The following is a 15,992-nucleotide window of genomic DNA, read 5'->3' on the forward strand; positions in this document are numbered from 1 at the left end:
GACTGGCTTCATGAACCATACCCAAGACCCAAAAAGTGAACAAGTTTCAAAAAGCACCTGTGGATTCAAATAATAATAAAAATAAATACAATAAATAAAAGGGGCTCATCACCTGCGGTGGTTTGCCAGCCTCTGATTTGCATGGCAAAAGGTCTTACGAAGTGGGTATTGGCCACCTGCGGAGGGCTGGCAGCAGGGCCTGACTGTGTGCGCCAAGTCCTGGGATTGGCTCTCTGCTGCCAGTGCCCATTCTTCCATTATGCACAACTGGTGGCCGTGGCAGGACAGTCTTGTTTTCCGCGGCCGTTGACCAACCATTGCTGCACATTACCAAAAAGGCCAAAGGCTGTGTGCAGCAAGGTGGGGATATTTTCATAGAAGTTGGAAATAGATTATAGTCAGAAAATACACAGAATTTCACAAAAAACTACCATTAAATTAAAGTGTTGGTTAGATTTGGTTATAACCTCAATGTATATTTTTTAAAAATTCTGAAATTCACTTTGACAAATCAGTAACTGTTATGCCTACAAATTAAAACTGAAAAACCCCTGAAAGCCGCCAGTTACGGTTAGCTCGACAATCCATAATTTGCTAAACAAGCAACCAAACCATAACTTCCACACCAAATAAAACGATTATGAGAGGTGGGGTTAAGGGACTTAAAAAAGGAGGCACTATCCAGAAATGTTACTGTTTCAGCAACCTAGTCAGGGAACCTTAATACATTTCGAAAGTGGTACATATAAGTAAATGTGCACTAAATGTGTTTTCTTTCCTTACTATGAAGTGTCGCTCTGAAATAGGGAGGGTGGACAGGTTACCTATTCAGCAGGACGGTTACAGTCGGCAGGATACAAACCCCACAAGTAATGAAATAAACCAATTAATTTTGTATGTGTGCAAGATCCGAAGAAAGCAGAATGTGTGAATAAATTATTAGACGTCCTCACTGTAATAAAGACTTAGACATGTTCAACTTGTTGTGGCCTAAACTTGATTCAATTCCTTCTGCTCTGCTCGTGTTTCTCTTCTTGGATCCCACCAGCAACCAAGGCACAGCATTTTTATGACATAATAAAAAGTAAGACACTCAAATAAAGCTCTAGGTTAGTTGTCCAAACATGTCTACCCCATGGATCACCTTCTGGTTTACATCAGCAATCACCTACCTGGACAGATTGCCTGTCCTCGCCACTTTCTTCCGAGCACGAAGTCTGGCGTATCATGGCTGTCGGAGGAGGTGGCGCTTGACGCTTCTTCCCTTCAGCTCTCTCTGCAATGCCTGAGATGTTGGTAAGAGACAACGACGTTACCAAAGCAACTGTCCGTTTGTTCACTGACGGCGAATTCGGAACTGTTGTACTGTCCTGCAACATAGTTGAATACCAGGTTTTATATCAAGACAGGAGGCTAGCATTATGCATTAACTTGTATTCACTTCTTCTGAGCAGAAAACCATTAAAAGCCTCCAAAACAGAACCTTAAAACATCACAAGGTGAAAAGAAGTGGGCAGTGATACAGAGGCGGTCACACCAGTCAATGCTATCAACAATAGGATGAAATGTGCTTAGGAGTGATGTGTGATTTAGGATTTCGGAGCACATACGACAGAGTTTTAACAAATGTTTTTCAGTTTGATATCAATTCAACATCTTTTGTGAACGATTAAGGCCTGGGTTAAAGATAGGTGGGATGAGAACATTCTCTGTTTTCTATAGTAAATGTTAAATATAAAGAAGAATTCATCGTAGAAACATCCTCCAGGATACAACCCCGGCTGTGGAGGAGATTCTTTCTGTTGGAATTGCTTGGGGATTTAGCATTGCCTCTTGAAACAGAATAATTTTCTGTACTCCCAACTCTAAATCAGGCTCTCATTGAAGCCAGTGAATGCATCAAACAGTCCACACCTCTGCCCCTCAGTATATCAACACAACCATCCTTCAATTCCTCGAACCATTGCCCTGCAGCCATCCATCCATCCTAGCTGCTATCACCATGAAGTGCAGAACTGATGTTCTACTGTAAAACGAGAGATGTGGTGTGCGGGATATACCGTATGCAACATGCTAGTAAAGTCATTAGGGGAATTTGGGGTGTGCATCTCTGTTATTACTTTTAAAATCCCATGCCCAATGGTTTCAAGGTAGAACCAATTTGACTACCGCTTTACGCTTGCTCTTAGTGTTAAAAGTCTACCAGGGCTATCCTCAGCTATTTTAATTCATTATCAGTGCCTCTTCCCAACACTTCTGGGGGGGTGACCATTCCCTACGTTGACCTTGATAGTGGGGAAAAATATTCCTAATGCTTCTTCTTGGCCTGCCACATTTCTCCCATGTTTATCTCAGTTTATACTGCAATTGTCACTATCATTGCACCCCATCCATTTTCTTTTTCCGGAGTGTTATGTAGCGCAAACTTGTCCCGAATCGGGTATCAGAGCGCTTTACATAGAGCCAGTTGCATTACATGAGGACACACTCATTTTTTTGGTTAGGCAACGGGGAGATTAAGTGATTTTGCCCAGAATCACAGGAAGTTCAGCGTCGTTGCAGAGACCTGAACCCAGTTCCCCAGATTCGAGGACGACTGCCCTAGCCGTTAGGCCAACTCCTCTCCCCAAATTTTTATCTCTAGCGAATACATATTCTTATAGGGAATGCAGTATAATCCTTACTTTCCTTGAGACCCTACACTAGACACAATATTACAAATGAGGAACACACCAGAGATGTGCGCACTGGTGTCGCAACGACTTTCTCCGATGGGTACACCTTTCCCTCTTCATTCATCATTCCATTCACTCGCTCTGACCGTTGCTCATTGTTTTGAAACTCTGAGAGCATCTTATATAGTAACCCCAGGATCCGTCTTCTGTTTAATTCATTTAACCCCTCACCTCCCTTCATGAACGATTCCTAAAATATTATGCTTACTAAATATTTTGGGCGTAGCTTCAGGGGGGATGTTTGGGATGTTACACTCCCCTAATAATTGTATTTTCTGATGAAAATTTGGGTACAGATGCTTTCAGTCGGATATGGTGAGGTGACTGTCGGATTTCACCTGGGATTTTTGCAAGCACGCACCGACAAAAACACACATACATTCTCTTTCATCTGTTTTGAAAGCCATAAAGTCTTGATTATTTATTTACACAAAATATTTTTTTCTCTCCCTTAGTAATCCAACCAGTCCATCCGCTCCCTTTCCACTTCCTCTTGAGCCCTGCTTGTCGTATAATGTATTTTGGCAGTATGCGCCAGTGTGATTGATGTGAAAATCTGAAGCTCGCACCCCCCAATGTTACTGACCAAGCTACGTCCCTGCTAAATGCATGAATTCACCATTCAGTGCTAAACATCTTTGCTGTCACCTCAAAGACCAGTGCAACTTGCTTAAATGTCTTCTGTGTTTCAAATATATTGAGGCTGTCGACCATATTATATAACCTTAGAACAAACATAGACATATCATGGCCGCGGCTCCTAGGTGACACTAATTTCCATAGGTCACCTTCTTCATGACAGAGCTGTCTCACATTGCAAGCACTCTTTTCCACACCTTGCTCAGCCAATTCCTAGCCCAGCATTCCCATTCGATGGCAGCAAACCTAGACTGAGTAAAAGGTACTTCAAGCTTTACTGTAATCCTTGTGGGGCACACGCATCACTCTCTCATGATCTATCCTGTCTCAGGACACCCCTTAAAAAACATCCTCAGATTCCACTATTAAAAGCGTGCACTGGTGGTTCCTATATGAGGCCTGCTGTGTTTCATTTCATTCCAACAACTTGTCCTTGAAGAGGTACTGATACCTTCCCCAGGCTGTAAGGCCCAAAGTTCACGACTGCACCCTCTATTGTGAGTCGGCGCCACATCAGCTGATCTTGAGTCCTGCAGAAGAAATGCAGTCTCCGCTGAGGGACTGAGAAGGGTAGTCACTGACTCTGCCAGGTCTGTGTGAGCTCTTCAGGACTCTGGGTGTCTGCATACAGTTTATCCTTGCAAGCTTCGTCAGGACTTGCTTGCAAATGGCTTTGCATCCCCTCTGTTACTTTTAAAGCTTACGTCTGTCCCAACACCGTTGCTTTCTGTTGTAACTGATCAATAACTGTGCTGTTTCCATGTCTTCTTTCCATGCCTCCTACTTGCTGCTTCAGTCTGTTATGATCTTGCATCATCTCAGGCATGCCTATTTCCCTGTCTAATGCAAAAAAGAACAAGTGATGGACAGAATTCAGAACAATGTCATACATTCACCCCAGTACAGAGATCTGGGCCAAAATCCATCGTTTTTTTGCTCACTATGCCCTTCCAGTTTGGACCCAGCCATATGCAAATCAGTATTGACCCTGCGCCCAATGGGAACAGTCCAGCCTGAACTGCCAGGCCAGGTCCTCCCTGGACTAGAAACAAGCATCCTAGGACCGGTTGCGGGCTTTCAGCCCTCATCCGCCAGGATAGCTTGACTCCATGGCATGGAGAGCATGGGACACAAGTCTGGGAATACCGTTCATCATTTGTTTGCGTAGCACTTTTCACCCTAAGTGGGATGGGTATGTCCAGATGTGGGTGCCTTGCTCACTGTGCCACTGGATTCAAGCTAGCCTGGCTGATGAAGGGTAATACCCAAAAAATGGTCCCAGGATGCTTGTTTCCGGTCCAGGAAGGACCTGGCTTGGCAGTTCGCTCTGGACTGTTCCCATGTGGCACAAGGTCAAGACTGATTTGCATATGGCTGGGTCTAAACTGGGGTGGCATGGTGAGCAAAAAAACGTTGGTTTTAACCCAGATCTCTTGACTGGGGGTGAATGTATGATTTATTCAGCATTCTGTCCATCATTTGTTTGCGTAACACTTTTCACCTAAAGTGGGATGGGTATGTCCAGATGTGGGTCCCTTGCTCACTGTGCCACTGGATTCAAGCCAGCCTGGCTGATGAAGGGTAATACTCAGAAACCGGTCCCAGGATGCGTGTTTCCGGTCCAGGGAGGACCTAGCTTGGCAGTTCGGTATGAACTATTCCCATGAGGAACAGGGTCAAGACTGATTTGCATATGGCTAGGTCTAAACTGGGGAGGCATGGTGAGCAAAAGAACAATGGATTTAATCCAGATCTCTCGACTAGGGGTGAATGTATGATTTATTCAGCATTCCGGCCATCATTTGTTTGCATTGCACTTTTCACCCTAAGTGGGATGGGTATGGCCAGACGTGGGTCCCTTGCTCACTGTGTCACTGGATTCAAGCTAGTCTGGCTGATGAAGGGTAATACCCAGAAAATGATCCCAGGATGCCTGTTTCCGGTCCAGGGAGGACCTGGATTGGCAGTTCAGTCTGGATTGTTCCCATGTGGCACAAGCTCAAGACTGATTTGCATATGGCTGGGTCTAAACTGGGGTGGCATGGTGAGCAAAAGAACGATGGATTTAACCAAGATCTCTTGACTTGGGATGAATGTATGATTTATTCAGCATTCCGTCCACCATTTGTTTGCGTAGCACATATCTCTCTGTCTAAAGCCACGTGTAAAACGCACACTTGTGAGTAACACTACACCAGACTGGGTTATTTAAGCACACTTGCCTTTGCAATAAGAGCTCCCGCCTGTGCCCTTCACAAACAGAATCTCTGAAACACATTACCACAATTTGTTCCGGCGTAAAATACGCACTGATCCAAAGTCTACAACCTATTTTCAGAGAATTCGCAATTGAGTCTTCTAGAAAGGCGACAGCACACTGAGCGGTCGAACGCACAAAACTTTTAAGAGTATGGTGCAATTTATGGCAGAGGTGATACAAACGTGAACTAAATCCCCAGCTAGTGTCGAGATAAGGGCCCCACAGAAATGACTAACACTTTAGATTCTGCAAGAGAGCCATCTGGGATCCGTCGTGTCTAATCTTGGTGTTTAGTAAGTGCTAAGGCACAACTTTGGCCCGAGGGAAATTCTGTATAATTTTTTGCACGGCGTCTGTTTGTACTGCGTTCCCATAGACGTTACTAACAATGTTTCAGATTCTGTTAATTAGGCCTTCTGGAATGTGTTTTCAGTATGTAGCTACCCTATAAAACATGCATTGGCAAAGCCAATAAGGGCTGCCAACTTTTTAGCTTGTTTTGGTGTATCATGATGTTTGCAAATACTTATTGTTAGGGAAGCAGTCAGGCACTAATCAATCTAAAAAACAAACACAGGCCAGAAGCAAGAACTTTTATTGGTCTCAAAAAGCACACAATGACATAGCTTCCCCTAGCACTTAATGGAACAACTATGTGTGTGGATTCCATCACTCACTGTGAAGTTAGCCAATGGCTGAAGTGGGGTGACCTGGTGCCCGTGCTGTCTGCTGTGGTGGGCGGAAAACAACATGTGAATGAGACAAGAACAGACCAATGGATGAAGAGGGCTGGCTGAAAGCTGCTATTAGTATATTTCACTTATAACTTAAGTAAAATCCAAACGTTTTGCCAAGGATTTTAGCACTGAAGCACAACATCGCTAAGAAACAAGAAAAAAGAAATGGCTACACGACCTGCTGTGACATTTTGTAGGCACGCGCACCTAGCGTGCGCATGTGCATGCCTACAAAAGGACATGAGCCTTTTTTCTTTTTGTATACTAATCAGTAAGAAAAAAACTCATGCAAACAGGTGGGGCAGAAAGAACACAGCTGGAGAAGAAATTATCCTTCAGAATTCAAATAACTGATTAACCTATCCACCACTTAAAATGTACTTGCATGTTTCACTATACTAATTCAACACTAATCCTCTATGGATCCCGGAGTAGCGTGCTACTCGCCCAAAAAGCCCTTTGACGCCTCATCAGGGGAAGTAAGCACTATATAAATGCAATTACAATACAATACAACATAGAGGGCGGGGAAACAGCAAAATGGCAGAGGAGCAAGTCGGAGGGTGGGCGGAAACAGCACAAGGGTGTGTGGGTGAAGCAACACAGATGGCGCAGGAAGGGGAAGTAACACGGAGGGTGCAGGGAGGGAAGCAAATGGAGGCAGACCAGTCTGGGGTGGGGAAGAGCGAATGAATAAGGGAGAGCTCAATTCTGAGTTAAAGCACACAAGACAGCAGCTTGAGGGACAAAGCTGAATAAAAAGGAAAGTGTATATAAGAGCGACTTGAAGGACTAATTGTGAGAATTAATTTTTATAGTGTTATGAAAAGAAATATGCTGGGAGAACAGGGAAATCACAGCTAACAGGGGAAATGCCTGCACTCTCCTGGAGTGCTTTTAGAAAGAGAAAAAAGTTCCTGACAAGCAGACACTTGTGGTAGGATTACTGTTTCAAACGGTGGTTGTTCTTCCACTTCAAAGTAGACCCACGGTGGGCCTATTCGATGCTCTAACTACCACCTCACCTCTTAACATCCATTTTCTGTAAGATTCTTCACCACCGGTGTTCAATTGCCTCAACCTGTTTCTCTCAGCACATACTCTGATCAACCCTCTCCATTCCAAGACTACCCTTTCTCGTGTCTAATTTCATAATAATTCCCATTTGTAAAGCGCAAACATATCACCCTTAAGGGTTTCAAGGCACTGGGGACTCCCGGGGGGATTAAGTGCGCTATTCCCCAGAGTCACATGATGCTGAACGGAGCTTCTGCTGACGATCAAACTGCGATCCCCATGCTCCGGAGTCAGCCACTCGGGCTGCTATGCCACACCTCTCACCATCACCCTCGTATATCCTGACGTATTGCCCTCGCCCCACTTATGAACTGTCCATCTCGGCACTCAAATGATTCTCTTGAGCCTTCTTGGGCCAGCCTATATCTGCCTGCTGGTGCGCCTCACAGTCTCCAGAAGCTCCTGCTCCAGTTGTCCCTTCGGGCGCCAACTTCCATGTACCTCTTGCCTCTGAGACGTAATGATCTCATTCCGCTTCTCCCATCATCAAATACTGACAACATAGAAAAAAACAATTCTCCTTCCTGCAGTTCCTCCACCTTCAAGGTTCCAATTCAATTCTGCCAATGTTTGGCTCTCACTTCACAGATTCTAGACCGCTTCATCACTGTTTAAATGTACATTTATAGTTCATTAATAAACAGTATTAAATACAATATACATAAAATCAGTTAAAACAATAAAAATAAAATAAGAATAAAAAGTGCAGCTACTGTCGGCCCTTCAATACCAAAACCTAAAATTAATAGCGAAGAATGAGTAGTGCTGCAAATACATACGCAGTATAAGGAAACTGTGGTTCCTTCGGAGTCACACTACTTAATGAATACGTTATTCTAGGTGCCATAAATGGACACATAACTGCATTCTGGTGTAATACAAAAACTGTATATTAAGTACTTTACAATGCTAGATTTTTTTTTAATTGTTCTGTTAGAAAGACCGCTAAACAGACTATATTGGAGATCATAATTTTATATATGTATGCATATGTATATGAACTTCAGCTGTGAATATCATTTTCAAAAGTATCACAATTATTGTACAGCGAGCATCCTTAAACTTCTGTCTTAAACCTGTTCAATAACACAAGTCTGTTTGGGAAATAAAGCTTTTTTTCATGACTGATGTTAAATATAGCTGAAATTACTGGGTGCAGGGATGCCACTCTCAATGTTATTGGGTGAAAAAAACCACCTTCCCCACCTCAAGACCCGTCACAGCAACAGCCAGCCTGAAAAACCAGCAGTGTGGACTAACAAGGCCACTCACGCATGTGGTAGTATAACGTTTAAGTGATGGTGCGATGGGACATGTTGGAATCTTCTCAAGCCACAAATGACGCAGACAAAAGCAACAATAGTAACAAGACAGAGAAGTGGTCTATAAGAGGTTGACCTAAAAGTGTGCTCAGACCTTCACACTTATTTTAGAATGACAAACCTACAAACACATCAACGCATACTGTGCAAGCTCACTTAAACATCAGATATCCTCAAGCACTGTAATATACCGACTGTGGTTACATGTCCCTCAGCTGCCTGGAAATTCACTGGCACAAACGTAATTCAGGGTTAGTTACATATTATCACCAAGACAATGAGTGAGTATGCGTAAGTGTTTGAGAGTTTCAGCGATTGCTTGTTTAACTTCATTTAATGAACCAATAATTACATAATATCACTAAGACAAGTGACTATGCGAGTGAGTGTCAGTGAGTGCATGTATAACCTAATTCAATGAATCAATAATTACATAATATCACTAAGAGAAGTGACTATTCGAGTGAGTGTCAGTGAGTGCATGTATAACCTCATTCAATGAATCAATAATTACATAATATCACTAAGACAAGTGACTATGCGAGTAAGTGTCAGTTAGTGCATGTGTAACCTCATTCAATGAATCAATAATTACATATTATCACTAAGAGAAGTGACGGGGCGTGGCCGAACAGCCACGATGGCGAACGGCTTCCGCTAGAGCTCCGTGCCCGGCCGGGCTTTCTCCGGATTATACGGAACTGAGGGGGTCATCGCCCTGCTGAACCGTGTGCAACTTGCTGCAGGACTCTGCCTGGAGTCCGGGATCCTGGTGGCGGCGAAGGAGAGCGCCGGAAAGGGCAACTTTTGAGCCGCGCCGAGACTCGCGGTGCGGGCCTCTGCAGCCAGGAGGCGGAGTGGTGCTGAGACCCGGCAGCGGCCCTACGAATCCTGGGACCCGACTGGAGGTAGGCGCCGGGCTTGCGGGGGCGGAGCCGGCACCTTGTGGACGGTGGAGACGGCCGCCTGGCCCCCCGCCGCCGGACAGTGGAAGTGTCGGCGAAGCACGGTGAGGAGAGCGGGGAGAGGCACACCGGGTCCCGCGATCCGGCTGTGAGACACTGGGCCGGGAGGAGCCACCATTTTGTGGCGACCGGCTGGAGAGGTGACCTGAGACTGCGGTGTGGCCCCCGAGGCGCTGGGAACTTTGCAACTCTCCAGCGACCCTGTCTCCCCCCTCGATTTTCCTGGGGCCGGGAGGGGCCCTCAAACCGAGAGACAGTAAGGTACGGCCCAGAATCAGTGAGCCCGGGATCGAGGCGGTGGCGGTGGCCGGGAGCTGCCCCGCTTGCCGTCTTCACCCTGTACAGACCTTACGTTGAGAGAAATACCACTACAGCAGGAGCTACTTTCCAGTGTGGCCACCTGAGAGTCGACTCTGCTCGGCGCCGGATCCTCCTGCTTGTCGGCCCCTCCTCCAACAGGGGGCTCGGAGCGGGATCGCCGGAGTTGACACACAGAGAGACGGGGGCACACTCTATGGGCTGCGGAGCCCGTGAGGCCGGCACACCTACAGGGCGGACAAACATTACAGGCCAGGCACAACATGGTTCAGAAGGGCCAGAAGAACATGGAGGGCCCAGGGGAGCTGACAGGACCCGGCCCGCAGATGGGGGCTGGAGCGAGCGGAGGTGGACCTGGCCTGGCTGACCCACTGAGGTCGAGTACCCAACAGCCGGACAAGCTGGACCTTATACTCCAGGAGATCCGAGACTCCCGACAAGCGCTGGAGCAACAATTGGGGTCCCTCACCACTAACCTATCCCTCCTAAAAGCTGACCACGGCAAGCTGGCGGACAAAGTTAAAGATCACGGACTAACACTCACAGACCTTGCGCCTACGGTGGCTGACCATAGCAAGTCAATCCAGGACATACAGGGCCAGGTCACTGCGCTGATGGAGAGAGTCGAGGACGCGGAAGGGCGTAATCGAAGAAATAATATACGGGTGATCGGCCTGCCAGAAAAATGCGAGGAACCGCGGGCTGCAGAGTTCATGGAGCAGTGGTTCAGGGATCATGAAGCGACGAACCGACTCTCCCCATACTTCTGTGTGGAAAGAGCGCACAGGATCCAGACGGGACAGCCTAGATCGGGGCGCCCTCCGCGCCCTCTCATTGTCCGCGTCCTTAACTACCGTGACAGGGATGTCCTCTGAAGGAAAGCTCGTGAGAAATCCACCATCCATTTCGAAAACCAGAGGGTGTCGCTCTACCCGGACTACACGAACATGGTACAAAAACAGCGGGCCTCCTACCTGGAGGTGAAGAAGAAACTGAGAAGCGCACAACTGAAATACGCATTACTCTTCCCCGCCCGTCTGAAAGTTATCCACGGGAAGAAATCACACTTTTTCGAGAGCCCTACGGATGCTGAGGAGTGGCTGGAGTTGATGGGCTTGGACGGCAGTCAGGAGGCGTCCCAGGAGGCGGAGGCGAGGACGTCGGGGAGGAGCCCGGGAGGTAGCCGCCGCTCCTCATCTGGATCAGGAAAGGGAACTGCTGGGCGCGGCCCGTCGCGGAACCATTAGAAGGAAGGCCAACTGGAGGCTCTTTCGCTCGCCGGCACCTTTAGGGAGGACTCGGCGAAAATAGCCACGGACTCCGACGATAACACGGCGCATTCAGACTCGGAAAACAGTGTGCTGCTTTTTCCTACAATTACACCTAGAGCCGCCGACGATCTCATCGACAGCTGACCTGTCGGGTGACATCCCGAACCACCACTTCTGCAGCTGTCTTTGCACAGTATCCTTTTCTGCTGTAATTGGCGCCCTTGGTGCCTGCCACCGTTTGGGTAGCTATATATGGGGAGGGTGGTGATGCATGGGATGAGAAGACGATGACTTATCCCCCACTGTACTTCACATCCCCTGGAACTGGCACTGTATTGGGTACCCCGGGGCAAGGCTTCAGGGCGTTTATTGACAACCCCACAAGTACTGTCTGTATATCACACTGAATCTTTCTCCTATGCAACAAGCGCCCGGCCGGGCCACAGTCGAGCCGGTGGAGGCCGGAACTGATAACAAAATGAACGCATGTGTGCTGGACCAACCCCCCCCCATGGCGAATGCACAAAAATTTGGTTCTTTATGTTTTTCTTGTCAATGTTGGGCACAGCTATGTTTTATGCCTGCACCAAGTTCGTTTTAGATATGTTAGAAGTGTTTAAAGGTACACTCTCCTGGGTTCAGCTCCCCGGTGTAATAGAAACACGACCACTGACGGATATGGTTCCGCCTCCTACAGATCATGGCTGAACAATCTGGTATGTACAAAGTCATCACCAGGAATGTGCGGGGGCTGGGGGCAGTGCAGAAAAGACACAGAGTCGACGCCTACCTCCTTAGACAGCAGACACAAATTGCCTTCATACAGGAAACGCACCTCACGGTATCTGAAGCCCAGAAATTACGGAAGAAATGGAGAGGGACTATATACTCCACATCATACTCAGCATTCTCTAGGGGGGCTACTATCTGGGTGAGACACGGGACATCATTTATCGAACTGGAAAGGAAGGTAGATATGCAGGGCAGATACATCTTAGTCAAAGGTACCCTAGATGGCAAACTGATTGTCCTGGGTAGCATATACGCCCCAAACTACGACCAGGAATCGTTCCTGCAGAGGGTCGGGAGGGCACTCTCCCCGTGGGCGGATATTCCCTGGGTACTCGGGGGGGATTGGAATGCTGTACTGGATCTGGCCCTTGATAGATCACACCCCCCCTACAGGCCGCTGTTGCTACTAAGCTTACTGACATTTTCAGGGCGTGGGTGGATGGCTGGAGACTGGGCGATGTTTGGCGAGAGACACACCCCTCACACAAAGAGTATTTCTTCTACTCCCCCGTACACGACTTACACACACGTATCGACCGATTCCTGTGCTCCCATGCGCTGATTTCACAGATAAGAGACCCAGAGTACTTAGCAAAGACCTTCTCGGACCACAGGCCCCTAAAATGCACCATCTCCTGGGGCAGAGTCCCGACCCCTACATGTCGACTCAATCCACAGCACTTGGAAGATGGACCATTCAAAGCAACCCTTTCAGAGGCCCTGACACATTACTGGGAAGTTAATTGGGATACTGCCTCCTCCAACTTGGTGGTCTGGGATGCGATGAAAGTGGTAATGCGGGGGGGTGGCGATTGGGAAGTTGGTCGGTGCCAGGCAAGAGATTCACCGGAAGTTATGCGAGGTGGAGGCCCGACTGACGGGACTTGAACGGGAGGCAGTTGAGGACCCGAGAAAAAACAGGCTCTACAGACACTATACATTCTACATGCAGAGACGTTAGAAACTCTGCGCACCCTTGACTGCAAGGACTACTTACAAAGACAACACACGGAGGCGGACCGTTCCGGGGCGCTGCTAGCCCGATTGGTGCAAGACCGGCCAGACACCCCAATCATTACACAAATCCATAACCAAGCGGGCAACATAGTGGACACACAATCTGACATCAACCGGGCATTCCATGACCACTTACAGGCTCTATATGACCGAACTGAGACGGAAGATCCCGCATGTGTGACTGAATTCATGCGGGACCTCCCCTTCCCCCAACTGACGGCGGAGGTACAAAAATCGATTGAGGGACCCATTACCCAACACGAAATTCGCACTGCGATCAAACACCTGAATAGAAACAAGACACTGGGCATGGATGGACTCCCGGTGGAATTCTATTCCACTTATGCCGACACATTAGTACCGGTTCTGGAACGAATCTACAAGGAAGCCTTTGAGAAGGGCCATCTACCACACACAACCATGCAGGCCTTAGTGATTTCTATCCCTAAACCGGGTAGGGACGACCTGGAGCTAGCAAATTATAGGCCTCTATCGATGCTGGCCACGGAATACAAGATCCTGAGCAAAGCTATTGTCCTACGGGTCCAGCCCCACCTGACTGCACTCATACACCGCGACCAGTGTGGGTTCCTCCCGGGGCGCAGCACCTCCCTCAACACAAGACGCCTGCACGCTATAATGACAGCGTCGCCGGCTGAGCTGGCACAGGCGGGATGCATTGCGTTGGACCTTAAACAAGCGTTTGATTCGCTATCTTGGTCCTTTATGTTCGAAGCCCTGCGCCGATTTGGCTTCCCAGCCCCGTTAATAAGATGGATCAGGTTGCTGTACACCGATCCCACAGCTAGGGCGAGAACAGGGCGGTATATCTCGGCCGAATACCCAGTCCACCGGGGCACCAGGCAGGGGTGCCCCCTGTCCCCAATGCTGTTTGTGCTGGCGCTGGAACCACTGGCCATTGCTCTTCGCAAACACGCAGACATGCTGGGAGTACCGGTGGCAGGGACATCCCATCTCCTGTCTGTCTATGCGGATGATATGTTATTATACCTCCGGGACCTAGAGTCGGACCACATGCTCCTATATGACACCTTCCGCCGTTTTGAAACGGTATCGGGACTGGCCATCAATCCGGAAAAATCTGTGGGATTCTACTTCCGTGACAGGCCTCATCCGCCCTAGCTGCAGTTTGGCACCTACAGTATCCCGGTAGCCCAGTCCAGCTTTAAATACCTGGGAATCCGCATATATAGGAGGTCGGAGGACCAGCTGGATGGTAATATTTCTAGAGCCATCGCGGGTCTCCGTGGCAGCATCGGCTTTTGGACCTCACTCCCCTTGTCAGTTATGGGCCGCATTGCGATAGCAAAGATGGTAATGTTACCACGCTTGCTGTACTATTTCGTGAACCTGCCTATATGCATCCCGCACCGTACCTTTGAGTCCATTAAGTCCTTACTGATTACCCTTATATGGGGGCCGGGCAGACGACGGCTCAGCCTGCGTAAATTACAACTTAGCACTTCCCAGGGGGGACTCGGTGCCCCGACTTCCAAGGATATTTTTACGCAAGTCAACTCCAGTGGTTGTCTTATTGGCTGGCCGGGAAGAATCTCCACGAGATCGGATGGACAGCAGACCAATTAGGCCGGGGTGACTTGCACACCTTACTGCTACCTAAGAGTAAACTTCCACGAGAATGCCACCCACTGCTCCGTACAACACTTCTTTGTTGGAAGAAGGCATTGGCTTGCACGTCTACGGTACTACCATATGCAGATAATATCCCCTTACTAGGTATCCCAACACCACAGGGAAAACTTACGAAACACGTCATAAGGGACTGGACGGCCAATGGGATTGAGGGGGTGGGTAGTTTCTTCGGGGACAACCTACTATTGGATCATCGCACTTTCGTACAGGCGACCGGGACATCGGACAGACATTACTTACTGCACGCCACTGTCTCTCATTTCATCAGGACGACTTGGGCGCCACAACGCATCCAACCACAGCAACACGAACTAGTGCACCTAGTACACTATATGGGAGCCGGCAGCCACTTGGTAAGATGGCTGTACACGGGGATTAGAACTCATGCTGCATTATCCCTGGACACTCTGCGAGAGACTTGGTCACGGGACAAAGGGGAGGATTTCACTGATACGACCTGGCGGGTGGCCCTGGAACATCCAAAGAGGGTTTCCCGGAACGTGAAATTCAAATACATTCAAGCCATGGTACTCCACAGGGCTTACCTCACCCCGGAGAGGATTCACAAGATGTTTCCCAACGCCTCTCATCAGTGCCCGCGATGTAGGGCGGAGGGGGCAGGCCTCCTACATATGCTCTGGTCGTCCCCACAGCTGGGCCGTTACTGGAGAGAGGTCTGCCAGACGCTGAGAGAGGTGTCTCAGATACAGGTGAAGGAGAGTTAATTAATTAATTGTGGGTTTATATAGCGCTAGAATCAACTCCCGGAGGAGTATCTCCGCGCTTTGACCGCTGGGGAACCCGTCCTGGCTCACCCTGAGAGATGGTCCCTAATGGGTATCTCTAAGGTGCGACCAAGCATCCCCGGCGGTCTGGGGGGCCGTTGTGGAGATGAGGCAAGCTAATGCCCAGAGTTGCCGAGTGTGGTCCCTGACTGGAGTAGGCACCGAGGCGAGAATTATCGAGCCCGCTGACCCTGGTCCACGACCCTGCCGCGTCGGGAATCGAACCCTGGTCCCGGGCCGTCCTCTGCTTACGGGTCTGCCGCCTCTAACCAGTGAGCCACACCACTCCACAAGTGCACTGTATTGCCTAGTGGGAGCCCGGCATTGCCCCAAACCATTAAAACCCAAACTGCGATTTGTGGACTTAGCTTTCCTATTAGCGATCAGGAAGATTACAATG

The 15,992-nt window shown here is 48.5% G+C and overlaps 1 protein-coding gene across 3 annotated transcripts in view; it reads right to left on the reverse strand.

The window, feature by feature from the left end:
• The window catches only part of COBL (cordon-bleu WH2 repeat protein), a 960,165-nt gene that overhangs the window by 329,312 nt on the left and 614,861 nt on the right, over positions 1 to 15,992 (reverse strand). For all 3 annotated transcript variants that reach the window (XM_078688123.1, XM_078688124.1, XM_078688125.1), the window contains one exon: positions 1,173 to 1,370. In XM_078688123.1, the coding sequence (XP_078544249.1) occupies positions 1,173 to 1,370 (198 nt within the window). The remainder of the gene's footprint in view (positions 1 to 1,172; positions 1,371 to 15,992) is intronic.

Source organism: Lissotriton helveticus, chromosome 4_1 (assembly GCF_964261635.1).
Source record: "Lissotriton helveticus chromosome 4_1, aLisHel1.1, whole genome shotgun sequence".
Classification (NCBI taxonomy): Eukaryota; Metazoa; Chordata; class Amphibia; order Caudata; family Salamandridae; genus Lissotriton; species Lissotriton helveticus.